Below are 20,837 nucleotides of genomic sequence, written 5' to 3' on the forward strand. Positions count from 1 at the left end.
AATCCTATTTAGGATGACTCGAGTGAACAACTTGTAGATGACAGACAATAGGCAGATCGGGCGATAGTTGCCAATGTCACGGATGTCTCCCTTCTTGAACAGTAGTACGGTCCTGCTGGTTTTCCATTGGGATGGAACCTTGCATTCAGACAGGTAGCAAGTGAAGAGCCGAGCCAGTGTATTGATGAGTACTGATTATTAAAATATAAAATAAAATAAACATGAAGTCAACATAAAAAATAAATAAATAAATGAGTTGCAAATTGTCCAAGTCACAAAAGCGAAGGCTGTTGTCTCTAGCGCCATCAAAACAAGGTTTCTGCTCTTTGGCTTGGAGTTCTCACAAGCCCTCACAGAGCTAACTTGAACTTTGCACCTGCACTGGGTGAATCAGCCAGCTGGTGGTAGGGAAAGTTGCAGGCAAGGGGGCCATATGGTGAGGGCCTTCTTGAACCCATAACCAGGGCTTTGACAGCCAAGACTTAGGGCTCATTGAGGATTTCAGTCAGGGTTTACTCTCGGTCTAGAGCGGCTTTGATATACTCGGAGGTGGCCATTCACTTGCTCAGGCCACAGATTTGTCGAGACAGTCTCCAGTGCCAAACACAAGGGAGAAAGAAATCACGGGGAGGGCCTCAATCCTGGGTGGAGAGAATTCGGGAGACCGAGTGCAGGGACAGGGTCACTCTCCCTTCTTCCTGCCTTCTAGAACATTCATTCGCTTTAGGGCAGAGGGAATGGGCTGAAGCTTTTCTCCTCTTCTGGACAGGAGTGGGAAGGACACTTACCTGCGTCAAGGTCCCAGCGATGCTAAGGCGGGATCATGGCACCCCACACCTGCCCCACACCAGAGGGTGTGTCACCCCTCCCCCACTCCCCCAAGGGTTTACTGAGAACAACCGGACATAGAGGACTCAAGCGGGGCTTGAGGGGGCAGCTCCCTGGCTCGTTTATCAGAATTTTTAATGTTTCCTTCTGAGGTGTACCGCATGGCAGAACCTGGCAAGCTCCCCGTGGTATGTTGGATATGCCAAACACAGTAACAACAAGTCTCACAATGGAAATGTTACTGGTGCCCACTTGAGCAAATCAATGAACAATGGGAGGACAGTGCGCCAGTGCTCCAGTGTCCAGCTCCATGTAGAACTTCTCAACTTCTCCTTCATCATAATTGGATGTTGGTACATAGACAACGAAGATAGAAACTGCCAGCAGTGAGCCACATCTATTCAAGTGTAATCGTCCTATTCAGGTTGTTAGGCATTTGAATGAATCAATGCTCATGGCCAAGTTTGTGTTGACAAGGACACTGACACCACCAACGCCTCTTTTGTCGCATGTTTCGAGGAACAGTTCTCCAGTGTCGAAAATGGCATGATGTGATTGATGCCTTCTCGTCTCAGTCAGACCAATGATGTCGTACTTGATTTTTCGTGCTTGTACCATCAGGTCCTCGATGGATGCATCTGATGCATACTTGCATTGAAAGTACAGACAGTCATTTTTGTCTTTCTTCATTTTGCAAGCCTAGTTCGGCCTTGAGATTTTACCAGTCTCTCCTTCCACATCCTTCTCAATGCTGCTGTATTGATGGCTTCTTCTGGGTCAGGGGAATGAGACCCATTGTATTGACTGGTTTTGTAAAGCCAGCTCTCTACATCCTATTATATTTCTTTCTTTTTGAATTAACACTTATTTGATGAGACACTATTCTTGTTCATGCTTATTTCATGCTTCTATATCTCTGTACTACATTCCCTACTTACAAACTGGGTAATTTCCTTAAAGTCTATATGGAACCATATTACTTCCAGTTTAAATTCTTATAAGAATGTTCTGTTATATTAGAAAAGAAAAGGAAAATCTGCCTTAAAGTCTCTATCTGGATGGACACCTACATACATCTACGAGCTCAAAATATTGTGTATTCTGTTGCCAAAACTTCAGCTATATGACTCGTTCAGTTCTTTGAAATCACAGTCTTTTGTCATGGAACTTTTTCTTTTCCTTTTCTCCATGCCTGGAAGTTCTTTCCTTACTTTTTAAATGGCTATTTCAGAGACCTCGAGTTTTCACTCTATAAAGTGGTCCAGTCATTTTGGAGAGACTTGGGCTATATTAGACATCTTGGGTCAGGTTATCTGAAAGCAGAGTGACTCATGGGAATTGAAAGGCGGTTTATTTAAGTGTTCTTTCAGAAGACAGAGGCAGGGTTGTGGACTTAGCACATTAGCATTAACCTGTTCTTAAGAAGAACGCTAAAATGTGAGTTGCCCTTACTGAATCAATCTCATCTGATACTAGAGAATAGTTTTGTCTACCCAGTCTCAGTCAGTCATCAGCCAGAGTGGCCTTCCTACCTCCTAGGGCTATGGAGAAGGATTGTTTGAATTCTCTGCTCAGGGAAAGAGCAATTATACTCCATTAGTGATGAACATCTATCTGCAGCAGTTGTGTGGTAGGAATAAGGAAGCTTATTTGAGAATGCTAAAATGGAGGAAAATGGAAATAACTTAAATGCCCTTCATAAAAGAATAAACAAGATTATACCTTGTACATTTTATGATAGCAGAAATAGTGATTTTGAGTAAGTGGTATTTTATAAACAATTTTTTATTTTTTTGGAATAAAAATTAGTTTTGAAATAGTGGGTAGTACTACTGAAATAAAAATAATGCAAAATGTTGATTAATATTTTTTCTAGGTGGATATCTTTTCAATGAAACTATAAACATTTGCATAAAATTGATGAGCACAAAATTAATGATAGGAATTACCTCTGGGGAAGGAGAACTGGAATATAATTGAGCCAAAAAGTATCTCAATTATAGCATTAATGTTTACTTAAACATGCATTTCACAAAACTTAACAAAACATTTAAGCATTTAACAAAAATTGTAGTAAAAACAAAATAATCACTCTTATTCCATTAGAGTTTGTATAGGCACCTTACTCCCTTAAGAATTCACTAATATAAGAGACTGAAGCAATAGTACAGTGGGTAGGGTGCTTGCTTTGCATGTGGCAAACACAGGTTCAATCCACAGCACCCCATATGTTCCCTGAGGCCTGCCAGGAATGATCCAGGAGCACAGAGCCAGGAGTAAGCCTGAGCACTGCCAGTGTGGCCCAAAAACAAAACAAAGAATTCACTAATACAGAAACTGTGATTGCTTCCTGAACATTTTTTAATTCTTCAGGTAGCAAAAGGAGACTCTGGGAGCCACTTTCCTAAGTAGGTAAGCGACCCTTACTACTCTGAAGAGTCATGGTTGTATACAATGGAGATAAAATAATTTGTCTGAAACCTAGAATCTTCACTTAGTTATTTCTTAGCACTTTAATGAACAGCAATAAATGCTAGTGTGTAATTTTAGTTACCACACACAGAAAAAAAAAAGACTAAGAACTAAAATCCTTCAGGCATAAAAGGCACTTTTTCAGACATTAAAGTGGAAATTCTATGAACTGCCTATGGGTGCGATCTCAGCCAATCAATGGCCTTGATCCAGGGATACAACAGTGAGTTCCAGAAGACAGCAGCGTCACAGAAGATCTCTCTGGACCCCATACAGAGCCAATTTCATGGGGGACACCTCAGAGGGAACTGGTGTCCCAGCTCCGCTCGTTCCACATGAAACCTCAGTGGTCATGAACTTCCAGAGTTAAAACCCAGGTAAAAGGGTTCAGGGACTAAGACTCCAGACCACATGGTGGGCATGGAGATGGGCCATCCTTTCCTGTCTTTCTGCCCATTTGGGGTCCTGACTGTCACGCCTACAGTCTGCCTCTGGGCGTCATCTCAGCGCATCAACTGCCTTGATCCAGAGACTCACAAATGAATCTGAAAATGGATTAGATTCGTTTGTGAGTCTCTGCATCTCCCTACAGAGATGTCTCTGAATCCCAACCATTTACAATTTTAGAATTCCAGAAGCACACACACTTCACAGTCACACAACCTCTCTGATATTTATAATAAGCAATAGAAAATAAATTTTCTATTATCTGACCCTGGACGGCAGGCTTGAATGTTGGTGGGAAAATTCAAAATAATGGTGGTGGGAAAATGTAATAGTGGTGGGATTAGTGTTGAAATATTGAATGTAATAGATTAACGTGAACAACCTTATGAAAATAAAATTTAAAAAAATAAAGTGGGAATTGTTAATAGCTAAGGTGAAGGAAATCCAGTTTTTTAACGTTTCTAATGGAGGATAGATATGAGTTTTACTATGGGACAATGTATGGTAATGAAAGCTGTATCTTGTTCACTACTCTTCTTTCTTCAAATTTTTCCAGTTCAGTGACATTGAATATCTGCTTAGGCTATGACCAACACAGTTTCTACAACCTGGCCGAGCACTTGATGCATCTCCTAAGGGAACAAGACCCTTGGGCTATCAGACTTCAGCCTAGGCCCATCTCCAGGAACAATGGAAACAGAGTGACAAACATCCAGGAAAACTCCCAAGGCCATTAGATGTTGTAATCTGCCAGAAGACAACTTTAGGGAAACAATCATACATGGTCAATGATCAGAAAAAGATATTACAATAGAGAATCAATAAACTTTTAGAGATCCTGATTTGGGAAAGATGTAATAATTCATTCAAATAGAGGTAAAGGAGTTAAATATTTTAGTAACAAGTCACAGTAGTAGAATGGATGGAGTAGAAAATCAAATCAGTATGCTCAAAGATACAGTAAACAGCTCTGGCAAGAGAGAAGAAGCAATATAAAAGGGTAAGAAAGAAATAGACTAGGAAAAAAAGGATACTATTGGAAATACTAGGAAGATACTAAGAAATACAGAAAGTTGTTCACAAAAGGTTACTATAAAAAACTATTCCACCAAGCTGGAAAACCAAAAAAGATATGGATAAATTCATAGAATAATACTCTTTCAAGATTGAGTCAAGATGAAATAGACAATCTGAAAAGACCATGCATGAGTAAAGAAATTTAAGCCACTATTAAAAATCTCCTCAAGAACTAAAGGCCTGGTCCAGATGAGTCCAGCATACTTTCAAATAAGGCCAATTACCTATACTCCTCAAGTTCTTCCAATATTTCAACAATGTGACTAAATTCCAATAATGTCTCTAAAAATTTTTTAAAAGAAAATTGTGACTAATATCCCTGATGAACATTGATACAAAGATTCTCAACAAAATCTTAGTGAATGAAATCCAAAAATGTTTAAAATAATCATACACTATGATCAAGTGGGTTTCATCCTTGGGGAACAAGGATGGTTTTCTATACTCAATTAACATAGTACATTATATCAACAAGGGAATGATAAAGATCATATATCAATTTATGAATAGAGAATGTCTTTAAATTGATTAACTATTCATTTGTGATAAAAATTAAAAAACTAGGGATAGAAGGAATATAACTCAAGATAATAATGCTCATCTAAAAGTCCAAGGCAATATCATACTGAATTGTTAATACATAAAGCCTCCCACCACCCCTACACACCAAGATCAGGCATAAGGTTAGGGATGTTCACTTTTTTCATTCTTATTTATTACATTTCTGGAAGTCGTTGCCACAGCAATTAGACAAGAAAAATAAACACAGAATCCAAATTGGAAAAGAAGAAATTAAAATAAAAATCATAAATACTCCACTTCTCCCAAAGAAAACCCTTCTTACAAACAACAAATCAGTACAGTAAGTTAGCAGGCTACAAAAACCTATACACAAAAATCTGTGGCATTTCTGTATACAAAAAAATAATTCAAAGAATTGTTTGCATGGGAAACAATTATTAATGGCATTATAAATTACATAATCTCAAAAAAATAAAATCTTTCAAACTATCTGAGAGAGAGAGCGAGAGTGTTGGAGTCAGAGTGAGAGTACAGTGGGTAAAGCACCTGCTTTGCTTGTGACTGATCTGGGATTGATCATCAGCACCACATACAGTCCCCTGTGCCCTGCCAGGAGTGGTCCCTGAGCACAGAGTCAGGAGTAAGTCCTGAGCAATGCTAGATGTGGCACAATTTTTTAAAAAAAATAGTATGCTCTGCAACTATAAAATAATACCTGTGATACTACATATACTCTGATGTCTCAATAAAAATAAATTAAGTGAACAATGGAACCAGAATAGGAAGAAATAGACTACTCTTTTGAAAACAGTGTACACAAGTGGCAAATTTTATATGTCAACTTAACAAAAAGAGTGAAAGAAAATACAGTGAAAACTGTAAGTCACTATTGAAAGAAATAGGATAGCAGAAAAATAAAAAATGTTTTATGCCTTATAGATTGGAAGAATTAAATTATCAAAATGATATTCCTACCCAAGCATTATACAGATTCAGTCAATCCTACTAAAATTCCAATCATATTCTTCATAGACTTGGAACAAACTAAAGGTCAGCATCTGACTTCACCAACTGCTGAGGCCATAGGACATGGTCTGAAATTTTAGGGAGAGGGCATCATGTGGGTGAACTTTTAATACAGGACAAAAGGAGCTGACACTTATTCACTGTCTTCTTCCCCTTCTGTGGATTACTTTGAGGCACAGGTTAATCTTTCAAAACCTTTTTTGCAGCTTGTTTTATTTTATTTTATTTTTTGCTTTTTGGGTCACACCCGGCAATGCACAGGGGTTACTCCTGGCTCATAGCACTGTAGCGCTGTCCTCCCGTTGTTCATCGATTTGCTCAAGCAGGCACCAGTAAAGTCTCCATTGTGAGACTTGTTACTGTTTTTGGCATATCAAATACACCATGGGGGAGCTTGCCAGGCTCTGCCGTGCAGGCAGGATACTCTTGGTAGCTTACTGGGCTCTCTGAGAGGGACGGAGGTATAGAACTTGGGTCGGCTGTGTACAAGGCAAACATCCTACCTGCTGTGCTATAGCTCTAGCCCCCTCTGCAGCTTGTTTTAAAGTAGCAGAAAATACTATTTGATATCAAAAACTATGATATCATGTATTGCATTCAATCACAGTTTCTTGCTTCCCTTTTTACTCTCTTAAATAAAGTTAATACCTACTAAAGTATCTACATTTTAATAATTATATCAATATCTGTTATAATTTTCTTGGGATTTTCTACACAATCACATACTTATAAATAGAAGCAGAATTATTTCTCTTTTCCAATGTGAGGGCCCCTTTTTTCTGTTTCTTACCTTATTGAACTGCCTTAAATTTATGGAATGATATTGAGTGGAAAGACGATGGGTGAGATTATTGTATTCTTCCCAATTCTGTTCATAGGCATTTAATATTTTACCATTAATTGTAGAATTAACTGTAGATTTCTTTACATGCCCTTTATCAGATTAAGTAGGTCTCCCTGCTCCATCCACCTTCTAGAATATTATCATGAATGAAGTACAGTTTTTCTGCATCTATTCAGGTTGTGGGGGTTTTGGAGAGGGGTGCGGAGGGGGTGTGACATGATTGGAAGTGCAGTTCCCAAGCAGTGTTTCGGGAGTTGACAGGGAATGGGGAACCCTCCCTTGCAGTACTTGGTCAAGGGATATGATATAGATAGTTTAACGCTCTGGTATAAGAATTTAAGTACCCAGGACAATGAGGGACACAACAGCACTTTTGAAGAGGGTGGGTGTCGGGGAGGGGAATCTCCACGGCTATAACTAGAAGTGCTCTGGAGGCATGAGTCAAAATGGGGTGTGGCATATGCTTTGTCCTGTTTCCATACTCTCTCCTTGGCCTAGTAATATGTTTTCACTGAGTCCAATTGCCTTTAATATTTTTGTTGTAGCAGTATGTACTATAGCAGTATATAGGTTCCAGGCGTGCATCATTAAATAATAATGTGTACTTAAGTTAAAGACTAAAAATGCACTTCCATTCTTTACCATTTAATTGTTCCTTTTATCCTAATTTATTTACCTTTCTTTTCCTTTTCCTTCTAATAACCACCGATTGGTCTTAATAATTCAAAATATTATTTCTGGAGACCAGAGTGATAGTATACCAGAGAAGGTGCTTGCCTTGCATGCAGCTAACTTGGATTGCTTGTCAATCCTGGCACTCCAGATAGTCAACCCAAGCTGCTCCAGCAGTGATCCCTGAGTGCAAAGTCAGGAGTAAGTCCTGAGCATTGCCGGATGTGGCCTCAAAAACAAAATTAATTTCTGTTTTATTTAGTTCATCTGCTTTTTAGAAAATGCCACATGTAAGTGAAATAGATGTTTGTTTTTCTTAGCTGGCTTATTCCACTAAGCATTAATACCTGTGGGTCACCCATTGTTGTTGTAAGTGGCAGTGTTTCATCATTTAAAATAGCTAACTAATAATCCCCAGATACCTCCATTAAACATTATTTGTACTGCACTCTTGATAGTTTTACTACTTGTGTTGTGGTACAGGATTCTTCACATTTAAATACCCAAATATTTGGTTAACTTAATGGAATTGTAAAGTAAATTCCTTCCCCCAGGCTTGGGAGATTTTGTGATTATTCTTTGAAAACTCATTCTGTTCCTTTCTCTCTTTCTTCTGGGATAGTCATTATTTTTGCTTTCCCTAATGGATTCAGATAGTTTCTATACTGTTTCCTCATTTTTGATACATGAGTTTTCTCTTCCTCTCTATCATCAGACTATTTGTAAATACTGTTTTCAACTCATTGATTTATATTCATTAATTCTATTTTTTGCACAGTGTTCTATGGCATATTTAATCTCAAATTATTTTTCACATTCTGAATATGTTATTTTTTATTCAAAGCTTCAATTTCTATTATAATTTCTCTATGATATTTTTAATTTACATTATACTGTTAGAATAGATTTTTTTCTCATTACATTTGTTCAAATTTTACACTCTTTCATTCTGAAGTTGTTGATTTGCTATATTTATGGAAAATTGAATACCATTATTCCTTGAAATATTTTCTTACGGACTCTGCATCAGACTGTGGAGCAGGTGAGAGCCCTTCCTACCCCAAGGGACCCAGTGCTGGCCGCCAACTTCCTCTACCCAAACACCGCCATGCTCCAGGCCGCTTTCCTGACTGTGCTACACATTATAAGACACTTCCTACCCATTTTCCACAATTACTACACCATATATGATGGGGTTCATACAGTAGGAAACAAATCATAGAAAAAAAATATGTAAATATATGCCTCTCGGAGAGCTTGGCAAGCTACCCAGAGTATCCTGCCTGCACGGGCAGAGCTTGGCAAGCTCCCCATGGTGTATTTGATATGCCAAATACAGTAACAACAACAGGTCTCATTCCCCTGACCCTGAAAGAGCCTCCAATCGTTGGGAAAAGATGAGTAAGAAGAGGTTGCTACAATCTCAGGGCTGGGAGGAATAGAGACGTTACTGGTGCCTGCTCAAGTAATTTGACGATCAACGGGATGACAATAATAAAAGTGATTTTCTTACCATGCTTTCTCTGTATTCTTTTGGAAAACTTATTTTGATTGATGCTGTACTTTTATTTATATCCTCTGTCTCCCTTTCCTTTCCACTATCTGCTATACTTTTATCCTTTACTGTTTTCTGCCTTTAAGACAATCATGCTATTTTATATCTTGCTTGCTAATTTATTCTTTACCTATGTCTAATCTGCTTTGAAGTTATCTATTGAATTCTCAACTTGTTATCAATGGTTATCACATTTTCATAAATAATTTCCCACTTTTTATGCCACATTTAAAATATGCTCTTTAATATACTTTACTGTATTTATTAGTCTTGTAATAAACTCTCAATTCTCCTTCATCATAATTGGATGTTGGTGCGTAGACAACAAAGATAGAAACTGTCGGCAGTGAGCCACATCTATTCAAATGTAAACGTCCGATTCGGGTTGTTAGGCATTCGAATGAATCAATGTTCATGGCCAAGTTTGTGTTGACAAGGACACGGACGCCTCTGACACCTCTTTTATTGCATGTTCCGAGGAACAATTCTTCTCCACTGTTGAAAACGGCATGATGAGATTGGTGCCTTCTTGTCTCAGTCAGACCAATGATGTTGTAATTGATCTTTCGCGCTTGTACCATCAGGTCCTTGATGGATGCATCTGATGCTAGCAGACGTGCATTGACAGTACAGATGATCATTTTTGTCTTCCTTCGTTGTGGCAGCCTAGTTCGGCCTTGAGATTTTATCGGCCTATCCTTTCTCATCCTTCTCAATGCTGCCATATTGGTGATGCCTTCAGGGTCAGAGGAATGAGACCCATTGTAATTACTGGTTTTGGCATAATGAATACACAACGGATAGCTTGAGAGGCTCTGAGGCTCTGCTGTGCGGGCAGAATACTCTAGGTAGCTTGCCAGGCTTTCCGAGAGGGATAGAGGCTTTTAGGGTGGCCTCTAATCGCCCTTGTAAGTGTTACCATATTTGAACCCTATCAAATATGGTACGGCAATTCTGGAAGATGGGTATTTAGTGACTTATAATGTGTCATGTGGCCGCTTTGCGGCCGCGCGGGTCCAGAAAGTGTCCTGGAGTGTGGCAGTGGCTGGGTAGTAGAGGTTGTGGAGGTCTGCCAGTGAGGTATTTATCTGGTACTGGGAAGGGTAGGGTGGGTCTTCTGTGCGCAATTTAATCTCAGGGTCTCTGGTGGTTGGTGGAAGCACACAGGGCAGGGTAGGGTGGGACTTCTGATTTTAATCCCTTCATCACCTGTGGTTGGTGGGAGCAAGCAGAGAATTTCTGTCCCTGGGTCCGTTGAGCCTGGAGTCCAAAGTCTCAGAGTTCCGCTTATCTTGTTCTGTGGGGCTTCAGTTGTGCATGAGAATCGGCCGGAGCAGCCGTGTGGGTCTGGAAAGCGTCCTGGAGTGTGGCAGCTGCTGGGTAATGAAGGTAGTGGAGAAGAAGACCACACCTTCTACAAGATCATTGTGGGTGATTTTAATGCCAAGATAGGACCAAGAAGATCAGCTGAAGATCTTCACATTGGGACCCATGGCCTAGAATGGAACGAACAGGGTGAGAGACTGCATCCATCATGTCGACCAAGACTATCCATGGTAACCCACAGTTCCAGAAGGCCGAATCTAAACGTTGGACAAGGAAGTTCCCCGGTGGACAATTCCACAACGAAATAGACCACATCATATTCAATAGACGGTTTTGCCTGGCCGATGTCGCTGTTGTCCCAAAATTCCAAACAGGATCAGACCACCGTCTCCTTCGTGCAAAATTCTACTTCACAGAGCAGGGAGAAAGGGCTGCAAAGTTTAAAAAGAGAACTCCTGCTCTCTGGAAAGAAAGATGGCGGCCACACGGGAGCCTTGTGGACAGCAGGTTTGAACCGGGGGTGGGGGCGGCAGGGACCTCATGGGAAGGGGGGCATTCTGGGCCGTCCTTCACGCCCAACCGAGGTCACCAGCTGCCCCCCACGAGCGGCTCTCTGGCATGGCCACGACTCCAGAGCACAGAAACCAATCTCTTAACTATCTAACTTTTAATAGAAATACTTCCAGGGTTAATAAGTAAAATAGCAGAAATCCAGAACCGTGTGGCTGCAATAGCAGCCGTGTGACATCGTTTTATTATTAAACCCAGCTGTAGAAAGCAAATCATTTCACAACGCTGTTTCAGCATGTCTGATTGTGTTTGATATTTACATGACTGAGACCTAAACCCGAAAGCTCTGTAACTTTTCCCACAGTGATTCAATAAAGAAATAAATTAAAATAAATAAATAAAAAGAGAACTCCCAGAACGACCATCAACGGGGAGCTCTTTGGCACTATTGTGGCAACATGGGAAGATGCCATTATTGACAACATTGACGAGGAATACGATTGACTGGTTCAGCACCTCCATGATTGTGCAAGGAACGCCAAGAGAGAGATAGCCACAAAAAAACGCCTATCTTCGAAAACTCTTGAGCTTATTCGCCAACGTGGTTTGGCACATGCCTCAGGCAACCACAAGCTAACGTCCGAGCTCGCAAAGCAGTGCAGAGATGCGATCAAGGAAGACCTCAAAGAGAGAAGAGCAGAAGTGCTGGTAGATGTGGCAGAAGCCGGGAGAAGTATTCTTAACGCCCGCCTGTCCTTCGCCAACTACAAGACCAAGATGACTGCCCTCCGACGTCCTGATGGATCTATCACATCTTCCAGAACGGCAATGGAGAAGATTATCCAAATCTCTTCGATAGCCATGTCCACTTGCCGACATAGCAAATTCCACAGGATGGATATGTTGTTCCTAATGTTCTCCCTTCTGAAATCCAACACGCCATTTCGTCAGTAAAGAAACGAACAGCACCCGGCCCAGACAAGGTCAGACCAGAACACCTGAAGAACCTGCCATCAGTACTCATCAATACACTGGCTCGGCTCTTCACACACTACCTGTCTGAATGCAAGGTTCCATACCAGAGGAAAACCAGCAGGACTGTACTACTGTACAAGAAGGGAGACATCCATGACATTGGCAACTATCGCCCGATCTGCCTATTGTCTGTCATCTACAAGTTGTTCACTCAAGTCATCCTGAATAGGATTGGCAGAACACTAGATGAAGGACAACCATGCAAGCAAGCTGGGTTCCGCAAAGGATTCAGCACCATCAACCATGTCCACACGATAACCAAGGTCATTGAGGTTTCTTGGGAGTTCAAGATGCCGCTCTGTCTAACGTTCATTGATTTATTTATTTTTTTTATTAGTGAAACACCTTGAGGTACAGTTGTAGATTTACAATTTTTTGTGCTTGGGTTTCGATTATACAATGATCAGATACCCATCCCTCCACCAGTGCCCATTTTCCACCACCATGGGTAATATCCCCCCCACCCCTATCCCCCCACCCCCCCGCCTCTGTGGCAGGGCAATCCCCTGTGTTCTTTCTCTCGTTTTGGGTGTTGTGGTCTGCAAAAGAGGCATTGAGTGGCAAACATGTTCAGTCCATAGTCTACTTTCGATATGCATCTCCCCTCCTGGGAGGGTCCTCCTAACACCCTTTATTTGGTGCTCCCTTCTCTATCTGAACTGCCCTTTTCCCTAGAATACCCGGCTGGCCTCTAAGTTATGGAGTAATCCTCCTGGTGCTGATCTCAGCTATTCTTGGGTATTAATCTCATATTTTGTTACTTTATATCCCCCAGATGAATGCAATCTTTCTATGTCTATCCCTCTCTTTCTGACTCATTTTGCTTAGCATGATACTTTCCATGTTGTACCACTTGTATGTAAATTTTATGACTTCATCTTTTCTAACAGCTACATAGTACTCCATTGTGTAGATATACCAAAGTTTCTTTAACCAGTCATCTGTTCATGGGCATTCAGGTTTCTTCCAGTTTCTGGCTATTGTAAAGAGTGCTGCAATGAACAAACAAGTGCAGATGTCACTTCGACTATACATTTTGCCTTTCTGGGATATATTCCCAGGAGTGGTATTGCTGGGTCAAATGGGAGCTCAATTTCTAATTTTTTGAGAATCGTCCATACTGTTTTCCAGAAGGGCTGAACCAGTGGACATTCCCACCAACAGTGAAGGAGTGTCCCTTTCTCGCCACATCCGCTCCAGTATCGGTTGCTTTTGTTCTTTTGAATGTGGGCCAGTCTCTGAGGTATGAGATGGTATCTCATTGTGGTTTTGATCTGCATCTCCCTAATGATTAATGATGTAGAGCATTTTCTTATATGCTTTTTTGCCATTCGGATTTCTTCTTTGAGAAAGTTTCTGTTCATTTCATTGCCCCATTTTTGGATGGGGTTGGATGTTTTCTTCTTGTGGATTTTAACCAGTATTTTGTATATCCTGGATATCAACCCCTTGTATATATCTACTAAGTCCCTTTCTTCCATTGTTTCCCTCAGATGAAGTATGTCCTTGCTAACCTTGAGTCTGGTTGATCTATCGAGAGGTGACAAAGCGGTGTTGAAGTCTCCCACTAGTATTGTGTTGCTATTGATGTCTTTTTCCAAATCTATGAGTAGTTGTTTTAAGTACTTTGCTGGTCTCTCATTAGGTGCATATACATTTATTATTGTAAGTTCTTCCTGTTGTACAGATCCTTTGATCAATAAGAAATGGCCTTCACTGTCTCTTATGACCTTCTTCACTCTGAAATCGATGTGATCTGATATTAGGATGGCTACCCCAGCTTTTTTATGGGAGCTGTTTGCCTGTAGGATTGTTTTCCAGCCTTTGACTCTGAGTCTGTGTTTGCTTTGACTATTGAGATGTGTTTCTTGCAGGCAGCAGAATGTTGGGTTCAATTTTCTAATCCATCCTGCCACTCTATGTCTTTTAATTGGTGCGTCTAGCCCATTGACATTGAGAGAGATTATTGTTAAGGGATTTTGTCCCATTGTTCTGTTGAAATTTGGTGTATTTGAGGGGCCTTTCTTGCCTTAAAGTCGCCCATTTAGTTGTTATTGTAACCATGGTTTTGAGTCTATGAAGTTCCTGAGCTGTTGTTTGTCTGTGAAACTGTGTGTTGTTCCTTCTATTATGAATGAGAATCTCGCTTGGTAAAGCATTTTTGGTGAGGCATTTATTTCATTGAGTTTTTTCACTATGTCCCACCACTGTTTTCGGGTCATGAGGGTTTCATCAGAAAAATCAGCTGTGAATTTTAAGGATGCTCCTTTGTAAGAGATTTCTTTCTTCGATCTTGTTGCTTTCAGAATTTTGTCTCTGTCTAAGGTTTTGGTCATTTTGATCAGAATGTGTCTTGGGGTATTTTTATTCGGATTTCTTCTAGCTGGTACCCCTCGGGCCTCCTGAATGTGGTCACAAGTTTTCTTCAGCTCTGGAAACGTTGTCCAATGATGTCTTTGACAGTTTCTTCTTCATCAAGGTTTTCTTCCTGCCCCTCTGGGACTCCAATAATTCTTATGTTACCCCTCTTGGCTTTGTCATGATCTTCTCTTGCCATCTGTTCCCGAATTGTGAGTCTCTTTTCCATTTTCTGCTCTTTTCTGGAGAGTCTCTGAACTTCATCTTCGAGCTCACTGATTCTGTTCTCAGCAGCTCTTACTCTGCTGCTGAGGCCTTCCACTGAGTTTTTCAATTCGCCTACGAGATTTTTCAGGTCTGACATTTCCGATTGCATTTTCCTCATTTCTGCCTTCAAATCCTCTTGTCTTCTATTGGCATTGCTTTCCATTGTTTCTTTTAGTTCCCTAAGCATCCTAAGTAACTCCCTTCTGAATTCCTTGTCAGAGAGGTTGTCTAACACTACAGTACTGTTGGTGTCATCTGGGCTAGACTCTTCAATAAGAAAGTTTGGTGGGCTTTTGCGTTGCTTTACCATTGCGACAAGTGTGGTTTAGTCCTTCACGTTCACTGTTACTATTCTGCTTGATATACAGTGTGAGTTAAGATAGGCTTATGAGTTATTGGCTACTGTGTTTCTAGTGGCTGAGCTAAACTAGAGAAGTTTCCATCTATGAAGGTAGCTTATGGTTCCTATGGCATATGTAGTGGGAAAATATTTCGCAGCCGCATTAGCGGCCACGGCTCCTGAAAGAGTCCCTGGCACTGGGCGAGGAGTTGGGAACGTCTCCTGGTTGGAATTGGAGCCGTTCAGCTTTGTTGCCCAGAGCTGGGCCTCCGTGCCTGTCCCGTGCAGATCAAGGGAGAAAACCGGCTTTCTAGGAGATGGATCTAGCTGCACATGCCCAGAGAGGGTCCCAGGCCCTTGGGGGCGGGCTGTGCCTGGTTGGAATTGGAGCCGTTCAGCTTTGTTGTCTAGAGTTGGGCCTCTGTACCCATCCCGCGCAGATCAGGGGAGAAAACCGGCTTTCTAGGAGATGGATCTAGCTGCACATGCCCAGAGAGGGTGCCAGGCCCTTGGGGGCGGGCTGTACCTGGTTGGAATTGGAGCCATTCAGCTTTGTTGCCCAGAGCTGGGCCTCCGTGCCTGTCGTGCAGATCAGGGGAGAAAACCCCGTTCATTGATTTAAAGAAGGCCTTTGATTCTGTTGAGATGAAAGTGGTCATTGAAGCCCTAGCCAATCAGGGCATTCAAACTCAATACATCAAGATCCTTCGTGAGCTGTACTACGGATTCACTACCAGGATCTCACCATTCTACAAAGAAGTAATCGTTGATGTTCGGCAGGGTGATACCATTTCACCGAAACTCTTCAGTGCCACTCTTGAGAACATCATGCGACGACTGGAATGGAAAGGAATGGGAGTGAAGATAGATGGTTGGCTACTACACCACCTCCGCTTTGCTGATGACATTGTTTTAATAACACCAAACATTAGCCAAGCGGCACAAATGCTGGCTGACTTTGACCATGAGTGTGGAAAGGTAGGACTACAGCTGAATCTTACGGCGACAATGTTTATGAGAAACAACCTCTTTCCTGATGCCCCATTCGCTCTCAACGGAACAACCATCTCTGAATGCAACAGCTATGTGTACCTAGGTCGAGAGGTCAACATGACAAATGACCTGGCACCTGAGCTGCGCAGGAGGAAGAGAGCGGCTTGGAACGCCTTCAAGATCGTTGAAGAAATAGCTAAGAGGACGAAGAACCTCTGGCTCTGGGCACATCTCTTTGATTCCACTGTTCTTCCTGCATTAACATATGCTTCAGAGACCTGGGCCCTAAGCAAACAGGATGAGAACGCTATTTGGGTCTCCCAAAGAGGAATTGAAAGAGCTATGCTTGGAATATCACGTTTTATTCAAATGAGAGAAAGAATCTGGAGTTCCAACCTCTGTCGACCATCAAGAATCAGGGACGCTGTCTCGTTTGCCAAGGTGTCAAAAATCAGATGGGCTGGTCACATAATGAGATTTAGAGACTACTGCTGGACTAGAGCTGTTACTGACTGGATTCCACGGGATGTCAAAAGACCGCATGGCCACCCACCTACCAGATGGGCAGACTTCTTCATCAAGACCATGAACGATCAGTTTGAGGCTCTTTGTGTTCCTAGAGCGAACAGACACCATTGGGCTACACTAGCATGCGACAGGGACAAATGGAGACGTTACTGGCGCCTGCTCGAGCAAATCGATGATTAACGGGAAGTCAAGTGATCAAGTTATAAACTCTTTCTATTCAAAAATAATTATATTCATGAAGTATAGGTTGTGTATTTAAGAGTCTGGGATTTGGGATACTGGCACTGCAGAGTTAAGAGTGAATGCATATGAAATTTGCTTATAAGAGGATGGACATGGAGAGTATCATGCTAAGTAAAATGTGTCAGAAAGAGGGGGACAGACATAGAATAACTGCAATCATTGGTGGAATAGAAAATATAATATGAGACTAATACCCAAGGACAGTGGAGACAAGGGTCAGGAAGATTGTTCAACAGTTGGAAGCCTGCCTTATGAGCTGGGGGAGAAGGCAGCTGGAATAGAGAAGGGATCACTAAGTCAAAGATGGTAGAGGGATCATTCGGGATGGGATATGTGTGATGAAAGTAGGTAAAGGACCAAAAATAATGACCTCTAATTATGTGTATTGCAAACCATAATGCCCATCAGTAGAGAGATAGAGGGAGATTGTCTGCCATTGAGGGAGGTGGAGGGGTGGGACGGGAGAAGAGGATACTGGGGACATTGGGGGTGGAAAATATACACTGGTGGAGGGATGGATGTTTGACCAATGTATGATTGAAACTCAAATATGAAAGCTTTGTAATTGTAACTCACGGTAACTCAATTAAAAAAATAGATAAAAAAATGTTATGCATGCGTAACTTTTGACTTTCCCCGGATTTTCTTCTAAAAGCTTGCTGCTGACCCACAGCCTTACAGATAATATGAGCACTTAACACATTTTTTGTTATGTTACATCAGTATGCTTGTAATAAAATAACTAAGAAAAATATTGTTTTGAAAATTTTAGGGAAAATATATTTAGATTACTGTACTGGATTTACTGAGTTATCTTTATATCGTTTGTTTATCAAAAATGTATAAATGGGCCTACATTTTAAACTCATGTTTTAAACACATAGTTTTAAACACATGTTGTTGAGGTGTCATATATATGTACATGCTTGGGATCACACATGTGAAGCATGTGTTATGCCACTGAACCACAATCATCTGGTAAAGTGTATTTTATTCTGTTTATAGCTGGATATAAAATTAGTTTGAACTTTGAACTCATGCTCTGAGGGATATTGCTGCCATATTGGGGACTGGTATTAATAAGTTGAGTCAAAAGTTATACACATCCCACCTTCTGTTGTCTTGGGTACTCACCTGGAAAAGGAAAAAGGAAGAGGATATCCCCTCACAGTTATAGATGATAACACAGTTATCATCAGCACCTCTAATTGCGTGCCAGATCAATGAGTAACCTCTATAATCTTTAAGAAGAAATTCTTTAGTTTGTATTCCAAGAAACTTGAGGATTAATAGAGTGGCTAAGTGTCCATGAAGTCACTTGATTTTGTCCTCTCAATGTTAGTTGGGCTTCTAACTGCTCTCATGGCACTCCATTGCAGAAATACAAGTTTTCTCTTAATAAAAGTTTACCTCTTCCATAGTAATACAATATTAGCTCAACTTATGTGCACTGGGTATAATGAGTATATTCTCAAACTTAATTGCAGCCAGCTTATGCCAGTGATCAAATTCAGGCCAAGAGCATGTATCGTTAAAAGATATGTGAAATTTCTTGCAAATCTTGTTCCTCGTGGGAAATTTTTTCCTCAGTTAATCTCTTTCTCTTTTCCTAATGGTTGAAGTAAAGTTGTATTAACAAACATTTAATAGTCATCTTGGGCCATTATTAGGAACCACTCTAAGGATCGCTCTAGGTAGTAAAGTGAAGAAAAGTAGCCTGGATAGTTGTGTAGCTAAAATGTAAGACCGGGAATACTTTTATGTACATAAGAAATGTATATAAGAAAAAAATATTGAAGCTTTTTAAGTTTGTCATTTATCTGTATACTGATAAACCATAACTTTTTATTTCATAAGAAATATAAAATCTGTGACTTGTAAATTAATGAACATTGTGAAAAAACATTTTTCCTTGTAAAGTTATTTGACAAATATGAATGAATAAGAAACTCTTAGAATAATTATGTAGCATGGTGGAAAATTTTTATTTTCTCATCAATACAGAACTCATGGATTGGAGCTATAGCACAGCAGGTAGGTCGTTTGCCTTGCATGCGGCCAACCTGGCCAACCCAGGTTCGATTCCTCCAGTCCTCTCGGAGAGCCCAGCAAGCTACTGAGAGTATCTCGCCCGCACAGCAAAGCCTGGCAAGGTACCCATGATGTATTCGATATGCCTAACACAGTAACAAGTGTCACAATGGAGACGTTACTGGACCCGCTCGAGCAAATCAATGAACAACGGGAGGACAGTGACAGTGACAGTGACAGAACTCATAGTGAAATTCAGGAAACAGAGTGATAATAATATCCCTGTGGGATTTAAAAATGAGATGCCTGAGGTAGAAAATTCTATAAAGTTTTATGCTAGACAGCAGAGAACACTTTCAATCTCTTAGAAGTTACTGATCCTTCATAAAGAAGATTTTGCCCCTGAAAAGTCTCCCCAAGGCTCCCTTCATATCCTTGTTCCTTAGGCTGTAGATGAAGGGATTTAAAAGGGGAGTCACAACTGTGTACATGACAGCAGCTGCTGTATCCTCTTCTACTGAGTTTGTGGAAGATGAGGGACACAGATAAGCCCTGATCACTGTCCCAAAGAACAAAGCAACAACAGCAAGATGGGATCCACAGGTAGAGAAGGCTTTGCGCCTCCCCTGGGCAGAGGGCACCCTGAGGATAGCTGCAACAATGCGAATGTAAGAGATCAGGACCAGTACAAAAGGAACTAATATAACTGCTCCCCCCAAGAAAAGGAGAACCAGCTCATTGACCTGAGTGTCAGAGCAAGACACCTTCATCAGGGGACCCAGATCACAGAAAAAATCAGGAATGATTTTGTTAGGGCAGAAGGAGAGTCGAAACATGAGAAAGGTGTGGGTCATGGCCACAAAGTTAGTAAGGCTCCAGCAGACAGTAATTAAGATGGTGCAGCGCTGGGGGCTCATGATCATTGTGTAGTGGAGAGGGTGGCAGATGGCCACATAGCGGTCATAGGCCATTGTGGCCAAGAGGAAAATGTCCATATCCCCAAAAGTCAAGAAGAAGTAGAGTTGGACCATGCATCCTGCATAGGAGATGGACCTAGTCTGGGTCTGGATGTTCACCAGGGCCTTGGGCACAGTGCTGGAGGTAAAAAGAATGTCTGCACAGGACAGGCTGGCAAGAAAGTAGTACATGGGTGTATGGAGACGAGCATCAGTGAAAATGGCCAGGACGATGAGCAGGTTGCCTGCCACTGTGACCACATACATCCACAGGAACACGAGGAAGAGGATGTGCTGCTGCTCTGGCCGCTCTGACAGTCCCCAGAGGAGAAACTCAAAGCTGTTGGTCTGGTTTTCTCTTGCCATGAGCCCCGAAGTCAGAGAAAGCTGATGGTTTTGAGTTCTATTATTATTTTTCTAAATATATTTCACTCTAAATGGTGGTGAATGTGGCATTCTATAAACCATAGAGGAGGAAGAATAAAATAATTGTTATTAATAATTTATCATTTTATTTCCTTGTATTATGTCATGTCTCAAAATAAGTCTTTAGTTACAGTTGTTCTTTTCCTCAGCTATGTTCTCAGGGAAGCAGAGACCATCATTCATTCTTTCATTCCAAAGATACTCAGTACCAATTCTGGATCTATGACTATACTAAGTAAATAATACAATGGTAATCCTGAAACTCAGACTCTTTTCAATCTGTATAAAGCTAGAGGTATAGACAGACTTGCCAAATAGAAATATGTTATTTTGATTAGGGGTCTCTACCATTCAATTTCAGTAAAGCCATTTTCACCTTCA

The 20,837-nt window shown here is 41.0% G+C and overlaps 1 protein-coding gene across 1 annotated transcript; it reads right to left on the reverse strand.

Annotated features, from left to right (window-relative positions):
- Positions 1 to 19,445: 19,445 nt before the first annotated feature.
- Positions 19,446 to 20,405, reverse strand: LOC130035968 (olfactory receptor 1P1-like). Its single transcript, XM_056127911.1, has one exon. The coding sequence runs from the start codon at positions 20,394 to 20,396 to the stop codon at positions 19,446 to 19,448; it is 951 nt and encodes a 316-aa protein (XP_055983886.1). The 5' UTR covers positions 20,397 to 20,405.
- Between the last annotated feature and the right edge of the window lie 432 nt (positions 20,406 to 20,837).

Source organism: Sorex fumeus, unplaced genomic scaffold (genome assembly GCF_029834395.1).
Source record: "Sorex fumeus unplaced genomic scaffold, SorFum_2.1 ptg000063l, whole genome shotgun sequence".
NCBI lineage: Eukaryota > Metazoa > Chordata > Mammalia > Eulipotyphla > Soricidae > Sorex > Sorex fumeus.

Excerpts from the sequence above, each read along its gene's own strand:
- LOC130035968 (XM_056127911.1), bottom strand. The coding sequence starts at position 20,396 with ATGGCAAGAGAAAACCAGACCAACAGCTTTGAGTTTCTCCTCTGGGGA.